The sequence below is a fragment of the Haliotis rubra genome, unplaced genomic scaffold, assembly GCF_003918875.1.
Source record: "Haliotis rubra isolate DU_JTF1 unplaced genomic scaffold, ASM391887v1 Scf213, whole genome shotgun sequence".
NCBI classification, from domain to species: Eukaryota; Metazoa; Mollusca; class Gastropoda; order Lepetellida; family Haliotidae; genus Haliotis; species Haliotis rubra.
Window position 1 is genome coordinate 243,262 of NW_025766148.1, and position 20,930 is coordinate 264,191.

At 41.7% G+C, this 20,930-nt stretch overlaps 1 protein-coding gene across 1 annotated transcript; it reads left to right on the top strand.

The window, feature by feature from the left end:
• The first annotated feature begins 9,163 nt into the window (after window positions 1–9,163).
• LOC124276772 lies at window positions 9,164–19,310 on the top strand. The gene is made up of 5 exons (XM_046712426.1): window positions 9,164–9,404; window positions 10,910–10,937; window positions 12,003–12,203; window positions 18,030–18,148; window positions 19,005–19,310. Exons 1-5 carry the CDS (start codon window positions 9,171–9,173, stop codon window positions 19,146–19,148), a joined length of 726 nt encoding a protein of 241 aa, XP_046568382.1. The 5' UTR covers window positions 9,164–9,170; the 3' UTR covers window positions 19,149–19,310.
• Window positions 19,311–20,930: the final 1,620 nt, after the last annotated feature.

A 20,930-nucleotide genomic window follows, 5' to 3' on the forward strand; every position in this document is an offset into this window, starting at 1 on the left:
ATGTTATATCTGTATGTAACTAATCAACTTTAATCTTTAACATTGGGCATATATTTCATATCTCTGGGAATATTTTAGTCTGACTTTTTTTTTGTCATTTATATATTTTTCAGCGAATTCATTTAAAATCCCACTTGAGGTATGACAGCAAGGTTACACGTATGTTCAGTTTGAGAAATATTTTAAGTCATTTTTGAGTTTCTGCTTTGGGATTTAATGTAGCTGCGTTACTTTATCAATCTTATTTGAATATTCAATAAAACAAATCCAATTTGTGATTATTAAACCCTTTTCAGAAATATAATTGGAGGTGAACATATGGTAATAATTACATAAGAATATGTCTTTGACAAAAAATATTTTTTCTTTTAGTTGTATCAAGGAGGTTAATTCTTTAAAAAAAACAAAAGAGCAACAACAGCAAGACAATACATCGGTGATATTAAGTACCATTGGAATCAAACAGAAATAGAGTTATCATTCCTGTTTGAAGTACTTTTGATGTTCCTACGCCAATATGAAAACCTTTCAGAGGTGCACGAGTCGCTTTTTGGCTTGTCCCAGAATAACGAGTTGGTCACGAATGGGTGCATACAGCGGTTTTAGAAATGGTGTGACAGGGGTCACTTAGCGCTTTCAGAACGTTCAGCTGGTATTAGTGGTGGCATGTACACAGTGATTTGCGTAAACCTTACTTAAATCTGCAACTTTGGAAATTGTCTTCATCAAGACATCGTGGGCTACTGGTTTTAGGGTATACCAACACGAGTCGAACTCTGTGGCGGATTTTTACTGAAAGAAACATTCATTTCCTGGATATAATTTGAGACATATTTTTTTAATGCCGCCACTGGGCACGAATCAGTGCTGGTAGCATAAATGCGGGATTGGGCTTCTGCTGTATCGCGTAAAGAGTGTCTACTGTGAGATTATTTCTCAATTTCAAAAGATCAGCGTTTGAAATGGCTTCATGATGTTTTGAGTTGTCAGGGCCCATTTTTTTGTATTTTTTTAAACATCCCAACAAAGACATTATTGGCGCTATGAAATTCAACATCTTGGAGGGTGTTGATATTTCTCTGTAAGGGCGGGGCCCTGAGATGTCTGTGGATGGAAGATCGAATTCCCACGTAGGAGGACTTGGCATAAAATCCCCCTCGGTTGTCCGAACTTCCACATTAAAGTGGCGAAGAGAGAATGCAAGTTGTTCTTTTGGAAGTGATTCCTCGGATTTACCTTGTTGTGAGAGCTATTCTAAAAATGAAAAAATTAAAGTTAGGACAAATTGACATTTTTATTATCAGCAGGGTTGTATTGTTATTTCTTTTCTTACTGTAGTAAATACTTATTTGCTTTGATAAATGTTTGACATATGCAGCTCCTGTTATAGGCTGTTCATTTTGAAAAACAAAATAACAATCCAATATAGATTTGTTCTCGTTTTCTAAGGTATCATTTTATCACATTTTGGGTTTTTTCTCACGTTTGAAAATTTCAACACCGCAGCTTGTTGTTCGTAGGGTCGAAAATGCCAAATTCCGCGTCAAAATCCATGGAGTTGTTACTATACTGTAAGCCATTAAAAACGCAATTTGACATTCATACTTTCTTGACTCACACCAATTTCAACATATATAAACCTAACTGGCAGATATGTTTTAAGTGAACATCTGTGAATAATTTCATCCGAAAATGTCCAGTCAACAACAACATCAGTGACGCAACAATGACATCAAACAAAGGAGGGGTCACTTGCAGTCAATATCGTGTGTGTCCATCGTGCGCTGCAAGACATGCTCGCAGTCTTTGGGGCATTGACAGACACACATTTCTCAGGAACAACTGTTGGATGGTCTGAGCCTCTGATGGTCTGTGGTCTGATCATGACACCACCCCCTCCAAAACGATCATGTTCAAGGACACAGTTTGGCGCAAGTCCTTCTCCTTTACGTGGATAAATCTTTGGACGTCCATCTGCAAGGGATAAGTTAAACCTGGATTCATATGACAAAATGACATCTGGCCATGTCCTGTTGCCAAGATTGGCCCCATTTGCTGCCCATCGCTGTCTGGCAAGTCTGTGGCGATGCAATAAGGTTGGACCACGGTACGGGTGACGACACCGGATGTTGAAGGCAGCAAGGCGTCCTTGCACCTTTTGGGCGCTGAAATGACGTTGACTTGTCCCAATTGTCCTCCTTGCCTCATCATCAGCTGTTTGGAACCGATTTCGCAAGTGTGACACTCGGATATTGCGGTTTTGTCGAGCTGTTATCACAGGTGGTGCACCAGGTCGCGGACGATCAGCAACACTTCTGGTAGCCCGAAAACGTTGTCTGAGTCGACTTACAGTGCACATTAAAGTGCCTGTCAATCATCACATCTGAAGAACCTTGGCTGACCATACCGATAACCTGATTCCTTTCGTCTTGTGTCAAGTGTGGCATTTTCTCAAAGTGATTGAGTTTCACAATTCCTTGTGCTTTTACAGGGCCTGGGTGCAGGTAATGCATGTGCACAACGTGTTTCATGAATGTGGTTTTGTTTACGAGAAATGTCAACGGTTCAGTTTTAAGTATCAAAGTTCATGTGAGAGGAATGCTCCGGGACTCGAACTCGAAATGGGCCAGAATAACAGACTTTTACCCCTACATCGTCTGTATCGCAGGCAAAAATCTTCAATAGAGTTTCAGGACAACAAATACCAATTGCGTTTTTAATGGCTTACAGTATATGATCCGCCATCATTGTGGTCAAACGGAGGTAGTTCTCACAATACGATTTGTTAATGCACGATGAAGCGGCCTTAAAATCAGATGAGCGTCAATCCAGAATTGATGCCGTCTGATTTTTCTGAACAACCAATCAGAATCTAGTGTTTTCTTAATTCATGGCAGAATACTGTAATAAAGATCTTAAATCTTGAATATTTTGGGTCAACTATATGTCACTTTCTGCTTTGGTCAAAACAGAATTTCTAATGCTTCCAGCTTTCTTTATCAACAATCCGGATGCTGTCATTTTCAATTTTACGATACACTGTCAGGATTTCAAACAGAAAACAGTTTTGATTTTACACAATGACCTTATAATAACAGAAATCTAAGGTCAACCATCAACTCTTTGCAAAAAGAAAAGTAGAAATAGGGGTGGGGGGTGGTTGATACTACCGCAGATGCGACTTAGAGGCTTACTTGTGGGAACTAAGTCCCCCAGCCCCCCTTAAAAAATATCGAGAGCCATCCTTCGTGTGCAAGTTCAAATAAAAAAAATAGCAAAAGCCTTCTGTGGCCACAGTCCACATAGGGAGAAATATTGTGTTTTGACCAGAGACCAGCCTGGTCCCTAGTCTGACGTTTGTGGTGCGCTGGTATTTCTCCCGTGGGGTTGTGGTCGACTACACTCCGTGTTGTTGTTTTTTCCGAATGGTAGGTTTCGAACCTCGGTAACAGAGTTGCGCATCTCTGTACCTTAGTCGTTCGACTGAGTCACAGAGGACCCGATAGCCAAGTGCTCGGTTTAACGGGTCTATCCTGAGATTCAATCATCCTCTTAAACCAGGCTCCGTCTATAGTAGCGCAAAGGATGTCTGAAACCCGTCATTCCACTTCCACTTCAATACTTCGTGCATGTTTGGTGGCTTTTTCACCTCGAATCCATGTCTCATAAATTACAAACACGATGCCCGTAGGTAGTTTGAAGAACGCTGAATACGATACATTAGTCGACGAACACTGAAAATTGTGGTGGCCACAATCCATTATTTATCCTGAGCTGGGCTCCGTCTATACTAGCTACAGTAGTGCAGAACCAGTCTCGCTAGCCTCGTGCACGTTTGGTGGTTTTTCACCTCGAATCAAGGTGTAATAATATACAATCACGATGCTCTTAGGTAGTCTAGACCACGCTGATCACGATGCATGCGTCGATGGACGCTGAAAACATGTTTAGAAGCCACAATCGGCTAATTTAGAATCGGGTTACATAAGCTCGCAAAGCGTATGAGCTATATGTAGCTTGAATGCACCGACAGAGTGAGACTACTGGTATGAACGGAATGTGCCGGACTTTGGACCTAGACTTTTAGCGTTCGAATCCCAGACAGAACATTTTTTTTTGTTTGTTGTTTTATTTTTTGTACTAAAACTAGTATTTCGGCTAGGTCATACTGGCATCTACAAAGCAGTTTAACGTCCATCTTTTACGAGGTCTTTGTTCTTGGTCAGGAAGGCTTGAATGATGTGTTGTCGGCCTTGTTCTATGAGCTTCGGCTAAAATCTCTTCTTCGGAAACTTTACTGTCCGTGAGCGCCGACGAGACGCGATCGTCGATCGTGTTCAGCTTGGCTTCGGCCAGCACTCGGATTTCGTCGTGTTTTAAGGCCTTCCATTGCAGACGACGCGAAACGAGCTTTAGAGCTAATCCCGCCAGTCCCGATACCCCGGCGGCTACTTCTAACCCGAGGACAACGTGTGAGGCCATGATGGTCGACAACAAGCCAATGCTGACACCCCCAAGTCCCATGCTGGCAAACACGAGGGCCGTGTCCACACCGTCGATGGCATTGATGGCACAATGGTACTTTTTTTGTGCAATCTGAGTCGCACGTCGCGTTCTCGTTCCAGTTGGCGGTTGATGTCGCTGATCTGTATATATATAGTTTACGAAATAATATTTATTGGTCCTCCGTCAATCCTTGATGAATATGCTTTAACTCATTAAGGCCAAGAGACGCATATATGGAGCAAAATAATCAGCTCCTCACAGCGAGTGACGTGTTTATGGGGCTTGTAATTAGCAGTTTCTCACAGCGAGAGCCACATATATTCGTCTACAGAAAGCACCTCTTATTCAGAGAGAGACGCAAATGTGTGTCGTACTTTTAAAAATTGCACTGTACCTATTATTTCAACCAATATTTTCCACCTGAGCAAATATTAGCTTTTCTTACGAGAGATGCAACCTTTAGTGTCAATCAGAAGAAGTATTTAAAGTGTTTTGATAGCAATTGCTAATCATTATCTTAGGCTTGTACAGCGTTTGGCAAATGAACACATGTCGGCAAGAAAGGGGATTACAAATAATTCAAACACAATAGAATAGTTTGAATTTACTTTTTAGGTATTATTACGTTGTCATGTTTCATATAATGAAACATTATGTATAAACACAAATAATTATACATCCAAGCTCGAATAGATTAGGCATAATTTAACTTACTAATTTGAAGCTTACTGAATTGTAACTAGTTATTTTCCATAATCTAAAGTTGATAATGTTACCTAATCGAATATAAAGTGATAAGTCGCGCCTTTGCATCGAATATATATACATGTCAGTGTTATTACAACAATGAAATCTTGTACTACGTTTGTTACTGGCTTCAATCATTCCTATCACAAGTCTCATGTCAACACACCGCACATCTCCCTCTTCTATTGTATAAACCAATACCCGCCATGTATGTATTTCTCCTTGTGCATATGTTGGGTATCATTTGCTTGATAACGGTGTTAGGATCTACACCGAAACGTCGCAACTACTACTGCAACAAAGATGTTGTCTATCGATAAAAAATGTGTTCCACTTCGATATTGTGTTGAATGGATGACATCTCCTCTGATGATGGATAAGATATTTTTGAGGTGTTGATGTCCTTGATGTCAGTCAGTATAACCATCGCTGCTGTCTTTATTAACTTAAGCTTTCCTGTAGTACAGTCCTTTTCGCGTGATTGTCTATAGTAGTCCTGGAGAACTGTTTCTGCTGTTGTTCTGACAGTAACCACGTTTGACTTGCCATTCATTTCAGTTATGATGATAGAATCCCCAAAGTGTTCCTATAGTTTGCGTTTCATATAAACATGGCTATAAGCACCATCCCCAATCAATTGTGTCATGTGGTGAAGAAGGTTGCCGACTGTGATCTGTTCACTGTCATTATCTTTCACATACTCTATCACTTTCATGAAGGCCTCAGCGCAACCGGAATTTACAGGTGTTCCTTGAGAGAATTTCTGCTGCTTCTTTTCTTTACAACAAAGCTTTGGTATTTGACGGCCAGTTCGAAAGTTTACATTGCACGGTTGATGGTACAAGCATTTGCGGCAGGGAAATCATTAACTGATTCAAGCTTTCCTTGAACATCCTGGCATATTTTCTAGATGACGCTTTGAAAGACTAAGGTTCTGACAGGGTGGACTTCATAGGACCTCTTCTTTCCTGATAGACGCGCATACTGTCCACAGAACAAATAATGTTCAGAAAACACAAAGCTTGATATTTTGAAACGTGTTGGTCTCTCACTTGAATCATTTACAGGCGGCTGTTGGGACAGACTCTGTTTTATCACATTTGGGTTGGTATACGTCTTTCGGCATTCATGGTCAACCACTTGGCCAGCTTGAACGTGCAAAGAGTCACCACAAGCTGAGCTTGCTGAATTAATTCCATCACAGCCTGTGTTCCCCAAAACTACATTTCTGGTGTCCCCCGCCGTGATATTGCTGGAATATTGCTAAAAGCGGCATAAAATCATACTCATTCACTTAAAACTACAGTAGGCTTTCCATGAAGTTCCATGCTCCATATAATGCATTTCTCCATTGATGCTTGAAATATCTGAGAGTAAAATGAATAAATTATATTATATAATTGAGAGTGAAATACATGTACTCGGCTCTATCAGTAAAACCAATCCTCTATTGGCTACAGTGATGATTAAATGTATCTTCATTCTACATCAAGAAAATACATCTATCCACTTGTAACTATTTTATTATAAAACGTGTAAATTATTTTAAAACTTTCACATCAAATAAACATGTTTTCTAGATGAATATAGGGAGTGAGTTAAGATTTATCGTCACATCGGCAATATTTCAGCCATATACAAGAACATTTTATGATTATAGTAAAGATAAATAAAGTTAGAAATTAAAAAACCTGTTGCCGAAAAACAGTAAAACCACTAGTGTATCCAGATGAATATAACGTAAATGATCCCTTACCAGTTGAACAAGCATCGAATGATGTCAGTTTTCCATGAAAATGTGTATCAATTTTATTTACATATTTTCTTGTGTTTTTTGTCACGTATACTGTGACTTTTTTACGAGAAAATGGGCTTTTTTACCGAACTGAAAGTAATCGTGAACTTTTAGATGCATTATGGCGTAAATGGGATTCCATAGATTCTTTTCTAAACCAGAACCAACCCCTTGAAATGTGCATATTTTATGTTACAAATCAACAGATTAGCATATAAAAGGTCTAGGATTTCTACTTTTAAATACCCATTTCTATGTTCAAAATCTTTTATTTTTTAAAATTCATTTCCCCAAAACAACAGTATGCCGTTGAGTAAATGTGATGTGATTATTTGTAAGCCAAGGCTTCTTTGACAAAATGTGTCGCAGTATATAATATCACTGTCAACTTAATTTATATCAATGGTACATTTATAGGTTTAAAAGAGAAATACTTACCCGATGTGAATACTATAGTTCTATGTTTAAAGTAAAAATATACATATTTCCAACCCCCTAGATTTTTCTAGACTTATATTTTGTTGTTGGATACATTTGTGTTTTGTTTCAGCTAAAAGCATTTCATTTGAAGACAGTTGAAGGTTAAACCTTAGATTGACTGGACTATTTGACCAAATTTGATTTTGATCTGGTCCTTAATTCAATGCCGATCTGCATTCTATGGTCGATAAATATTATTTTCGGAGGAAAAAGCGTCCCGTTTTCGAGAAAATATTATTACAGGCAATTAAGTGACAGCTTGTGGAGTCACGTGACGTTCTTATAATGGCAATGATGTGCTAGTACTCATCTGAGACATGGTCCATGGAAGTTGTTCTATCTGGCAGCTGTGTCAATCATCCCAAAGCCAACACCCAGTGAATAGAGACTTCTAACCACGATTGAATGTATGACGTCATACGTAAGATACGTAACCTGTCATGTATTTACTTGTGCTGGCAATAGCTTCAGTACTGGTACTATGACAAATGTGATTTTAATGTTACACAGGATGAATTTATTTTTTTACTTGTGTCCATTCTATTCTGTACAAAGACAACTGTACTTACCTAGTTATTATCACACGTTTCCATCAAGATTAAAATTTAAACAACTTTTAACAACAACAAATGCACATCTATTGAAGTCAATAGCATTATTTCTAAAGCGTAACTTGCCTGTATGAAAATGAACTAATTACATTGTTTTTTCTGTCAATCCGCACAATATTGTTCTTATATGTTTGTACTCTTGGCCATGTGGCCTCAAATACTGAATAAACTTCTTCTTCTTCTTCTTCTTCTTCTTCTTCTTCTTCTTCTTCTTCTATCAAGCCGGTGTATGTCCATAGCGGTGACCTGTCACATTATGACGGACTGCTTTCCTGCTTCAATGTTAGTCTTGCTTCGGTAGAACCTACTAAGTAAAAAATAACAGCTCGGTACAGGTTACACAACTGATTGTCCAGACCATTGTGATGTTCCTACTTTGATATCGCTATTAAGCCACCGCGGCTTCCACAAAACAAACTTTCTAAATGGTATTGTGTATTCATTGCTTTCGGCCTTGGGAGCCGTGCCGATTTACATTTGTCAGAGAGGTATACAAACTACGTAATTTAGATTACCAGTTGTCCGACTTCCATTTTTGTGGAAACCGCGATGGCTGAGTGGGTTAGATTGCTAATTTTTTTGGCGATTAGATGCCTGCGAGAATGGGTTCGAACCCGGATGGTATTTTACCAACTAATTTTGGGAAGCCTAGACGTATTTAAAGGTGGACTAGTGTTACGTCAAAGTAACGTTAAAAGACAAGGACTGCACTTGTTACGAAACGTTTATTCACACAAACATGGCAACTGAAAATTCACTCGAGCCAATTCTGTTTAGTAACATGTGTTGAGATAATTGATTAGATCATCTGTGTAATAAAACGACATGTAAACAGGCACGTGATAACTTGCTGATATTGAACGTTTTTTTCACTAGCGGTATATCAGCTAGTGTATCAATAGTTGTTTATGAGGATGTGAATTTATCAAACTTGAAATTTTCATCACATATAAGTATGAATATCCAAGTTATCACGTGACAAGATGTTTTGTTTTGATTGAACTGTCAGACTATTAGAGAAACATTTCAGCATGTTATGTCAACTGCACAACGTGTTTCCAACAATGTTCCTGTTTCTCGTTGGTCTTGCTTGTCTAACCCTGTCGGTGGTCGTTGCTGATTATCAACATGGTAGAGACGACCTCCTCTACCGAGTGGACATCTACCTGCCCCCCAAGGAGGGGAGGGACGAGGTTGCAGACATCCAGAAAATCCAGCAGACTGTGAAAGGTCTAACTGACATCAAGGTTTTGTTTGCTTTTAAGGTGCGTCTCAAATATATATTATCACATTGACACGCAGCTACATACACAGTTACATCATGATAAGTATTTGATCTTCATCACTACAACATCAATTTCTTTACCGCGGTAATGAGTTCACTTTCCATTCCAGCTATGAACGTAGGCTGATTTCACGGCTTCTTTAAATGCTGTGTATTTCCTGTAGGACCAGCATCAATACACATTGCCATTTATAAAGTGGTCAAATGTTACAGATGTTATATACTTCCCATCACAAGTTTAGACTCACTAGTGTAAATGTAGACACTTACTTCAGGCAGCTGTTCTAAACTAAATTTTGCAAAATATTCCATACTGTTTAAAGGTACTGTTTACCATGAACTGACGTATTGTAAAACAAATTCGTAACGTTTAAAAGAAATGTTGTCATGAGTTCACTAAATGATAAAAAATCAGTGACAATTGGAGTATTCTTAACAAAACTTTACACTAAAACGCAGCTGTTCACATGCACGATATTTGCTCATACTTTTCAGCAATTTATTGCATGATCCTCGTGCAATTCATCTGCATACGGTTTGCACTTGGTTCCCCCAAGTTAGTGGAGAAATCAATCGTCGATGTAACCATATACATATACATAACATATAGTGAGTGTTTTAAGCGAGTCTGTACTTTTGATGGGAAGTATATTTGGGATTACACTTTCTCAGTAGAGTACAGATTCCAGTACTTTTGTTAGGTTTAGCCCCACCCAGGGTTCGAACCAACACTCTCAGAGTCAGGCACCTAATCGCCAGTCCACAAGGTTAGCCATCTAACCCACTAACTCTGCGCGACTGATGTGACTCAAGCTTTGTTGGGTTGAGTCCCAGTTTGTTGGGTTCAGTACCAGTTCGAACCCACAATCTCAGAGTCAGGCACCTAATCCCCATCACACAGTCAGCCGCCTAACCCGTTCAGCCACCGCGGCTTCCACAAAAATGGAAGTCGAACAACTGGTAGTTCAGATCACAGACTTTGTGTACCCCTCTGATAAGTGTAAATTGGCACGGCTCCCACGTCCGAAAGCAATGAATACACAATGCCATTTTGAAGCATGAAGCAACTGGTACCAGTGTATTTATCAAATGCTTATGTAATGCACAGGGTAGTAAGGTCGACATACCGGTACCACATCGTTGCACATACGTCTACCTCAGGTAAGGTAGACTAGGTTTACGCAGCTATCAGCAAAATTCCAGCAGTGTCACGGTGGGTGGGGAGGGGGGGGGGGGGGCACCAGAACCAGAAATGGGCTTCACACATTGTATCCATGTGGGAATCGAACCCGGGTCTTCGGGGTGACGAACGAACGCTTTAACCACTAGGCTACCTGGGGAATGAACTCTAACACATGAACTTCATATAAATCATGCCAAAACGGGCAAATATATATTTCATCCAAATTCAGCAATGGTATTGTACCAAAGTTGTTTTTTTCATGACCAGTTTGATGTACTGACAAAGTATATTTCGTTTAACAGGAGCTGGGAAATGCAAGGATTGTTCTTGGTAAGATCACTTATCATTCTGTTTATATTTATCGTTGAAATTATAGAATAATTTGAAATATATTTGAAATACGATTACTGTATCCCTTGCAAATATATTCTTTTAATCATATCTCTATCCAGCATGTCGTATATTGAAATGCCATGTTTGCATCTTTGAAAATACACAAGTGAGTGAAAGCTACTCGACCCCTAATGGTGCGAGACCACACCACGAATGAGTGAGTGAGTTTAGTTTTACGCCGCTTTTAGCAATATTCCAGCAATATCACGTCGGGGGACACCAAAAATGGGCTTTACACATTGTACCCATGTGGGGAATGGAACCTGGGTCTTCGGCGAGACGAGCGAAAGCTTTAACCACTAGGTTACCCCACTGCCCCCTCGACCCAAGAAGCCAGTAACGGTACAACCTGTATCGGCCAAGCAATGCCCGGCGAAAACTTACGCTAGAAATATCCAAGGTATTAACGCTTGGTGCGCAGACGCCGGACACCAGACCAGCGCACCAGACGCTGCCTCGCAGGGATCCCTAGAAGATACATGGGAGACCCAGAATTACAAACGAGTAACACCTCAACCACTAAAGAAGCTGAAGGTTGAACATAAAGAGACGAAAAACAGCTACCTAGGGCTGGCAATAAAATATTATTACTTCCAACTGTGTAAAATTCGTATTGTGGCAACAAGTACTCTTCATGCTGGAGAAATATCTACAGAGTTCTACATAAATACGTTTATGCTTGAAAATCAGTTCATAAAACCGTTTGAAAAAATAGGGATGCTTGCCTAGTCATATCAAATACCATTTACTGCGATGAAACATTTACTGGATATATATTATGGACGACAAACTCCCCAATGACGCCCAAATGAGTATTAAGGTACCGAGCGTTGCCGAAGTGAACCGACCTGTGCCGACCGTCGGACGGCAATGAATAGTGAAGGTGCTGAGGATCACTGGACCGTGGAGAGCATTGTTTTACGACAATGTTGGATATTTAATTCATCTGCACTCATCTTGATGAGTGGACATGTGTTTATTGTGTTTATGTACATGCTTCAGTTCTTGACGTTGAGAAACCATGCAGCTGGCCCCAGTTGACAGGGTTTCTGTCACGGAAGGGATATGTGTTCAACGTCACATCCCTCTACCTCTGCACTGACTTCGCCCGGGAGCTGGGTATCACCCTGAACATCTCTATGTGGTCACCTTCATCTGGTAATGATGAACTTGCCATGCTCAAGAAGACAGTTCGTGTGAAAGGTAACTAAACCTTTTCAAATATTAGCTCCATGTGAATGATTTGCTAGTGTTCACGAACCCATCGTTTCACTACTGAAACATTAACGTAAACATTTGTTATATTTGGAACTACACTTTCTTAGTAAAGTACAGATTCTTGTACTTTTGTTGCATATTTGACTGATTAAGTTGACTATTGATATCAGTGTTATTGTTTCCACTGGACAATGGTCCATCCAGCTGACAGACAATGATGATAAGTATTAATGACGTCACTTCTTTCTGATAATCAGATGGTGAAACGAGATAATAATTTAATAATAGTAATACATTTCTATAGCACTATTATCCAGCATAAGTTCCTCAATGGTGCTTTACATACAGGAGAGAATAGCATAGCTACTGGTTGAATAGAACAAAATCAATTTCTGGCGGAAGATGTCAAAGGTTTCAGAGGATCGTATCTCCTGTGGTAACCTGTTCCACAGAGTTGGTGAAGCCACAGAAAAGCCGTTGCTAGCCAGTTCAGTTCTTGTAAAAGGAAGTATAAGTTGTTGTTGTTGAGATGAGCGAAGATTGCGTATCCGGATATGAGGAGTCAGAAGATCTTTGAGATCTTTGAGTCGGAGTGGAGTGCAGAGTAGGTCAGGCAAAGGATCTTGAAGGTGAAGCGCTGTTTGACAGAAAGCCAATGGAGCTGTGTCAGGACTGGGGTGATGTGTTCACGCTGTCTGGTACGAGTGATGATACGAACTGCTTTGTTTTGTACACGCTGAAGAAGAGAAACAGAACCAGATCCAGATATGAGAAAGTTGAGAATAGTCGAGATGATAGGTGACATAAGCATGCATGTTTTGCATGTATCAGCGTCGAGATACTTTTTTAATCTTTCCAATGGTGTAGAGTTTGAAATTTGCGGTTCTCATCCTTTACCTCAGTCAACTTTTTCACTATTGCGAAACGTTGCTTGGGGTTCCGCTCATTATCACTGATGCTGGTTTTGATGTGAAACAGTTTAGATTTTTCATTCGGAATGTTAACTTTATTTCGAGCCTGCTGGAAAATTTGCCTGTAGACTTCAAGCTTGTTAGTTCGCCAGGTCTTTTCTTCAATGCGACGTTCATGTCATTATTCATCCAGACAGATTTCGGTCGAACGACTTACGGATAAGTAATCAGTAGTATAGGGGATGGGGAGAAAAAGACGTATAGGTACACCTTGCTTAGAAGCTTCCATACGGGCTAATTCTGCTACCAGCCTAGTAAAGATGAGTGGTTGCACAAAACTTCAACAAGACCACTTTCGGCGGCTCCCAACGCAGTGCACTCCCAATTAGAGCTATGTGGGTGCATGGATATAGAAACATGCCAGGAACCAAGCTCCTGCGCGAAGCCTATACTGAACTCCGATCGGGTCGTTTGCCCCTTCGGGAAGCGAAGTATCACATATCGCAAGCCCGATACATGCGAATCCGAGGTGGTATAGAACCAGAGCCACAGACGACAACAACTCCCGACATATCCGAAGACTTCGAGTCCCTCCTGCAGAAGTGTTGCCCTATGTTGCTTTCTGACCGAGAGAAACAAATCTACCCACCCCACCAATTTCGACCCTCGGCAGGTAAACTCCGAATCATTCTCGCCGATGACTGCTGTCCGGGACCTAAGGACAGACACAACCGATGCACCAACAGCCTCGCTGCTCTATCGGAACTGCCTGCTCTCTTCACACCCGACAACTCTACATGCAAGTGTTGTGCCATCGACCACTGCGACGACAGCAAGAAACGCTTTCTGGAGCATACGGTATGCACTCCTCATCAGCAAATTGGTGGACCATTGTCCGTGCAAGGAGAAAGAGTCTTGTATCTTCCGCCAGCTATCGGAGAAAGCAGAGGTACCACAAGGACGGGGTAATAATTGGCATACCCAATTGCTCAGTATGGCGGGTCCAAGGATATGGAAGTGGCAGCTACTCCATGCAGCGAACACCGAAAAGCCGCGATTCCAGTCTACGGCTACAAGATACCAGAAATTATTCGAGGCGCCGGTGGAATAGAACGCCTATAGTTGGTGCGGGAACCGTTTCTGTGCAGGCTCGGTAAGATCTGCCGCTCACTCATATCGAAAGAGAAAGACGATAGAGAAGTCGAGTTGATGCTTCCAGACCTTGGGCAAGAATAGGTTCTATGGGCCCTTCCAGACACCGCAGGGCTAGGGAGAGTACTACTCCTACTCCAACATGGGCCGGGGTGCTGTGGTCGAAGCACCGCAGGGCTAGGGAGAGTACTAATCCTACTCCAACATGGACCAGGGTGCTGTGAAGGACCTTCCAGGTCCTGCAGGCCTAGGGGGAGTCCTACTCTGACATGGACCGGGGTGCTGTGGAGGACCTTCAAGGAAACCACCGGGCTAGGGAGAATACTACTCCTACTCTGACATGGACCAGGGTGCTGTGGAGGACCTTCCAGGCACCACCGGGCTAGGGAGAATACTACTCCTACTCTGACATGGACCGGGTTGCTGGAGGACCTTCCAGGCATTACCGGGCTAGGGAGAGTACTACTCCTACTCTGGCATGGACTGGTGTGCATACCTGGGGGAAAAAACAACAACTCATGGTTCGTATAGGCTGCATTCCACACATCTCTACTCCATGTGGAAGGGATCCCCACGTTTGGTCTTGGGTGTTTCTACCTTCTCATCGGTCGGTGTGTAAGGGGTGCACAAAGGGGGAAACTGCTGTGCTTCCAGGTCTTGCGGACGACCTTCCAGACAAACAAGGCAGCTATCGAAAGGTAGGTCAACCTTTGGGCCGATTCTGCCATCTGCCACACCTTCTCGATACCCAGACAGGTCTCTTCTTGTTCCTCCTCGACGCTTTCTATTTCCTCCAGGAGTTCGTCGTCGTCGTCATCCTTGTCTAACCTAGACAAGATGTTCACCAAGAAATTCGTGGTTTGGTCCACACGAGCCGACAACGTCATCGCGTTTGTTCCACATGAGCCTCGAGCCTCCCCAAGCGGTCGTAGAAACTCCTGGACAGTGGGCGCAGTCGACGGTTGTGCAGCAGGCAATACGCTGCTGGTAGACATCTCCATGTTGGAGTAGGAGTAGTACTCTCCCTAGCCCTGCGGTGTCTGGAAGGGCCCATAGAACCTATTCTCACCCAAGGTCTGGAAGCATCAACTTGACTCTTCTATCGTCTTTCTCTTTCGATATGGGTGAGCGGCAGATCTTACTGAGCCTGCACAGAAACGGTTCCCGCACCAACCGTAGGCGTTCTATTCCACTGGCTCCCCGAATCGTTTCTCGTATCTTGTAGCCGTAGACTGGAATCGTTTCCCCAGTCGGTGAATCGAGTAGCAGCAACAGCCGGTTCTTCCCTTCGTATCTCTCTACAGCGAACTTTTTGCATGTGTAGACTCCTTCTGGGACGTCCGCGGCTTTTCGGTGTTCGCTGCATGGAGGGACTGCCACTTCCATATCCTTGGACCCGCCATACTGAGCAATTGGGTATGCCAACTGCCCCGTCCCTGTGGTACCTCTGCTTCCCCCGATAGCTGGCGGAAGATACAAGACTCTTTCTCCTTGCACGGACAATGGTCCACCAATTTGCTGATGAGGAGTGCATACCGTATGCTCCAGAAAGCGCAGACGCTGTCGTACAGGTTCTCTACATTCATGAAACAGCTGTCGACCATGATCTCTTCTGAAACCTCGAGTGGGAGTCGCTCCTGGGGTGTGTAGTCTATTGCTCTCTTTTCCCAGAGAACGCATTTCTTGCTGTCGACGCAGTGGTCGATGGCGCCGCACTTGCATGTAGAGTTGTCGGGTGCGAATAGAGCAGGCAGTTCCGGTAGAGCGGCGAGGCTGTCGGTGCATCGGTTGTGTCTGTCCTTAGGTCCCGGATAGCAGTCGTCGGCGAGAATGATTCGGAGTTTGCCCGCCTAAGGTCGAAACTAGTGGTGTGGGTAGATGTAGACGAAATCGACTATTTTGCCGGCTTCGACTAGTGGGCGAAAGCACAGCAAGTAGAGTTCGAGAAACTGGTGAGGGATCTGGTAGCGCTCGTAGAAGGCGTGTCCCGATTGCTCCAGGATTTGTTTCTCTCGGTTGGAAAGCAACATAGGGCGATACTTCTGCAGGAGGGCCTCGAAGTCTTCGGATATGTTGGGAGTTACCGTTGTCTGGGGCTCGGGGTCTATACCACCTCGGATTCGCGTGTATCGGGCTTGCGATATGTGGTACTTCCTCTTCGCTTCCCGAAGGGACAAACGACCCGATCGGATCTCAGTATAGGCTTCGCGCAGGAGCTTGGTTCCTGGCATGTTTCTATATCCATGCACCCACATAGCTCTAATTGGGAGTGCACTGCATTGGGAGCCGCCGAAAGTGGTCTTGTTGAAGTTTTGTGCAACCACTCGTTTTTACTAGGCTGGTAGCAGAATTAGCCCGTATGGAAGCTTCTAAGCAAGGTGTACCTATACGTCTTTTTCTCCCCATCCCCTATACTACTGTAATGGCGTAATATGTGGCAATAATTTGCAGACATTGGTAAACAAAATCCGTAGTTTAATTTAATATAATATATATGCTCAGTCATCTGCCGAAACCTTGAGTCCGCCTTGAGTAAAATGGATAATAATGATGACAATTATATAAGCAGAAATCGGTGATGTTTGCAAAAAAAGTAAGTCCTGCCCTACTGGCTGCACCCTTCACAAACGGTATACACAAAAAACGGTCTGCCACTTAGACCATTGTGGACATTTTATGGGGCTATGATCAATAAATATATACACACATGTTGTAAGCATTATATACTAACCATCCATGATCAATCAAATATTTTTTTATGATTCATGTTCGTATGCGTAGACTTGTAGACTTGACAACACTTGAGTACAGGATAGTCATATCATACACACTTGACAACACTCGAGTACAGGATAGTCATATCTTACACACCTGACAAAACTGCAGTACAGGATAGTCATATCTTACACACTTCCCAACACTCGAGTACAGGATAGTCATATCTTACATACTTGACAACACTCGAGTACAGGATAGTCATATCTTACACACTTCACTACACTCGAGTACAGGATACTTATATCATACACACTTGACAACATTTGAGTACAGGATAGTCATATCTTACACACTTGACGACACTCGAGTACAGGATAGTCATATCTTACACACCTAACAACTCTCCAGTACAGGATAGTCATATCTTACACACTTGACAACACTCGAGTGCAGGATAGTCATATCTTATACACCTGACAACACTCGAGTACAAGATAGTCATATCTTACACACCAGACGCCTCTCCAGTACAGGTTAGTCATATCTTACACACCTGAGAACACTCGAGTACAGGATAGTTATATCATACACACTTGACAACACTCGAGGACAGGATAATCATATCTTACACACTTGACAACAAGGATAGTCATATCTTACACACTTGACGACACTCGAGTACAGGATAGTCATATCTTACACACTTGACGACACTCGATTACAGGATAGTCATATCATACACACTTGACAACACTCGAGTACAGGATAGCCATATCATAACAACTTGACAACACTCGAGTACAGGATAGTCATATCTTACACAATTGACAACACTCCAGTACAGGATAGTCATATCATACACACTTGACAACACTCAAGTACAGGATATTCATATCTTACACACCTGACAACACTCAAGTACAGGATATTCATATCTTACACACCTGACCACACCCGAGTACAGGATATTCATATCTTACACATTTGACCACACTCTAGAACAGGTTATTTATGTATTCATATTTTACAGGCTTGGCAACGGATGAGTACAACCAAATGTTGAAATGGAACTTCGAGAGAGATAACATCATCTTCAAATCCGGACAGCCTGCCGTATGCTTCAGAACTCTGGCCTCCTACCCAGTTCAGGTAATTAAAGGCGGTGACATGCTTCAACCACCCGATCCCGTGAGTCGCATTTACGACAAGCATGAGTTGCTGAAGACCAATTCTCATCCGGATCTTCATGTAATACCCAGCTAACAATTTCACATTGTCACAATGTTGTCACAACGTTATGCCTTCGTTGTTTGAACGTTATTCTGTGGACTCCCGTTGTCACAAGGTTGTGGACTGGCGTTGTGATACGTCATTTTTGCGTCACCACAGGGTAAAGTTATTTGATGCCAACGTATCTTACGTTGTCCTAACGTTACATTTAACGTTAATAGTTGAATAGTTTTCCCAGTAGTGAACAGTACATATGAAACAAAGCAGAAATTTACTTCAATGTTTATTCGTCAGTTTGCATGTTGTTTTGGTCGTTTGTTCACTAGCTGAATAGTGAAGAAAGAAACTCAAAGTGAAAAGTTTTACAGAAAACTATCGTCACCCCAAGTTGTAAGAAACGTTGTTAGAACGTTGTGAGGAGTCCAAAGCATAACGTTTCCTCAACGTAAATTTGCAGCGTTGTCATTACGTTGTGACATGACGTTATAAAATGACGTAATACTAACGTTGTAACAACGTTGTGTGCTAGCTGGGTAGTAACTTCTGATGTACAGTTTTCTGTGTTCCATAAAAAGGTGAGTGAGTTTGGTTTTACGCCGCGTTTAGCAATGTTCCAGTAATATCACGGCGAGGGACACCATAAATGGGCTTCACACATTGTACCCATGTGGTCCATACAAAGAAATAAAAGCAAATTGTATTCATCTTCAGTTGTATTATGGTCATTGTATTGCACTTCAGTAAATTTGCATTGATTATTTTCAAACACTTTCAGCTCCTGTACTTCGGCCCAATCAGCCAGCACGACATAGAAGAAGTGGAAGAGTTTGTGCATGCATCTCGGTGTCAGACTGAAGTGACCCGAGTTGCGGACCTCGATTACTACACACGGGGAGCTATGGATGCAGCTGGAATATGATAAATCAGAACAATTGGGACTCAAATCGATATGATAATTTAAAAGGTATGATGAATAAATATTTGGATACATAGATTTAAAAAAACGATTGGTTCCAACATCAGCAATGTTTAGTACTCATATGTGCAAGTAATTACTTGACAAAATAAATTATGGCATTCATTTCATTGGTCACTGTGTTTTTTATATGTGGCATTAATGCACACGAGTAAATATGCATGTTCAGTTCGTTATTCACAGTGATTCATATTGGCCATAACGGATCCAGATTTTATTTCTCAGGTTTGCATAGGTAACCTGAGATATGCCTTTACTCTGACCAATGATGCATAACACTATTCGTAATTAGTTATCAAAATTCCATCTTTCATCGAAACAAGCTAAAGTTCCGGTAGCTAGTAGATCATTTCTGTGGACACAAGCTAAATACTTGGCACCCAATAGATCATATCTGTGGACACAAGCTAAATTCTCGGCACCCAATAGATCATTTTTGTGGACACAAGCTAAATTCTCGGCACCCAATAGATCATTTTTGTGGACACAAGCTAAATTCTCGGCACCCAATAAATCACCTCTGTGGACACAAGCTAGATTCCCGATATCCAATAGATCATTTCTGTGGACAGAAGGTAAATTCTCGGCACCCAGGAGATCATTTCTGTGTACATAAGCTCAATTCTCGGCATCCAATAGACCATTTCTGTGGACATGAGCTCAATTCTCGGCACCCAATAGATACTTTCTGTGGACACAAGCTCAATTCTCGGCACCCAAAAGATCACTGCTGTGATTTCATTTCCACCATGGAAGGATAACAATATACCATGGGTGAGTGAACAACTGCTTTATTACAGTGAGAGCGACGCTTGATAACGGTGTTAGAACCTACACCGAAACGTCGCTCTCATTGTAATAAAGAAGTTCTTTATTCATATAGTGTTATCCTACCTTACTACTCCAACTTCTAAATGTCTCTCAAAGAAGTCATTTCCACAATGTCCTACTCTCTCTGTCAAAACAAGGGACAGTATTTTGTACTAGCTCGTCACCAAACAGTTGACAGAGTGAGTACACAAGAATCATTGGTCGAACTCTGTAGAAATATGTTTTCATCTATCAATATATTAAACCCTTATTATGGTTCGATTAGATTTCTGAAAATGTCATATTGTGGAAATATGTGCTCGACGGATATAATGCGTGTGTTTTAAAGGCGTAATGACGAATAAATCTTCCTTCCATTTTTTGGGAGAAAGAAATATGTATCTATGTTTGCGACTACCAACCATAAACACTATTCTGTATGCCGTGAAAACTCCATACAGCCTTCTTTGTTATTTACATTGGGTTTGGCGCTGACAATCCAGAAGAAACGAAATTTTGGCTTCACACATTGTACTTAGGGGCAATTACCTCTTATTTATCGGTAGACGAGATGTACGACTGTAACAGTCCGACTGCTAGTTCAACCAGACATGACGCATGACTATACAAAACATTTTATCAATAAAACACGTTCTGTGGACATTAGGAGTCTTTGTTGACAGCAGAGTCGATTGTACAGTAAGAACTACGTCATAAGCATGATTGTGTTTATGAAGTATCACGTAGGTGTTCGCAAAACGTTGAGCGTATCCTGCACCAACGGTGTCTGCCGTCACAAACACATGCAAAGTCACGTCTGTTGTTCACAGTTTAACCGGAAATGTCTTTACTGATAGCTTAACTGAGGCCATGAATGTCGTAACCTTGATAAAACAATTTGTGAGCAAGTGTTGC

Excerpts from the sequence above, each read along its gene's own strand:
- LOC124276772 (XM_046712426.1), top strand. The coding sequence starts at position 9,171 with ATGTTATGTCAACTGCACAACGTGTTTCCAACAATGTTCCTGTTTCTC. Across the intron at positions 10,938-12,002 it reads AAATGCAAGGATTGTTCTTG|TTCTTGACGTTGAGAAACCA; the intron begins GTAAGATCACTT and ends TACATGCTTCAG. Across the intron at positions 18,149-19,004 it reads TGGCCTCCTACCCAGTTCAG|CTCCTGTACTTCGGCCCAAT; the intron begins GTAATTAAAGGC and ends AAACACTTTCAG.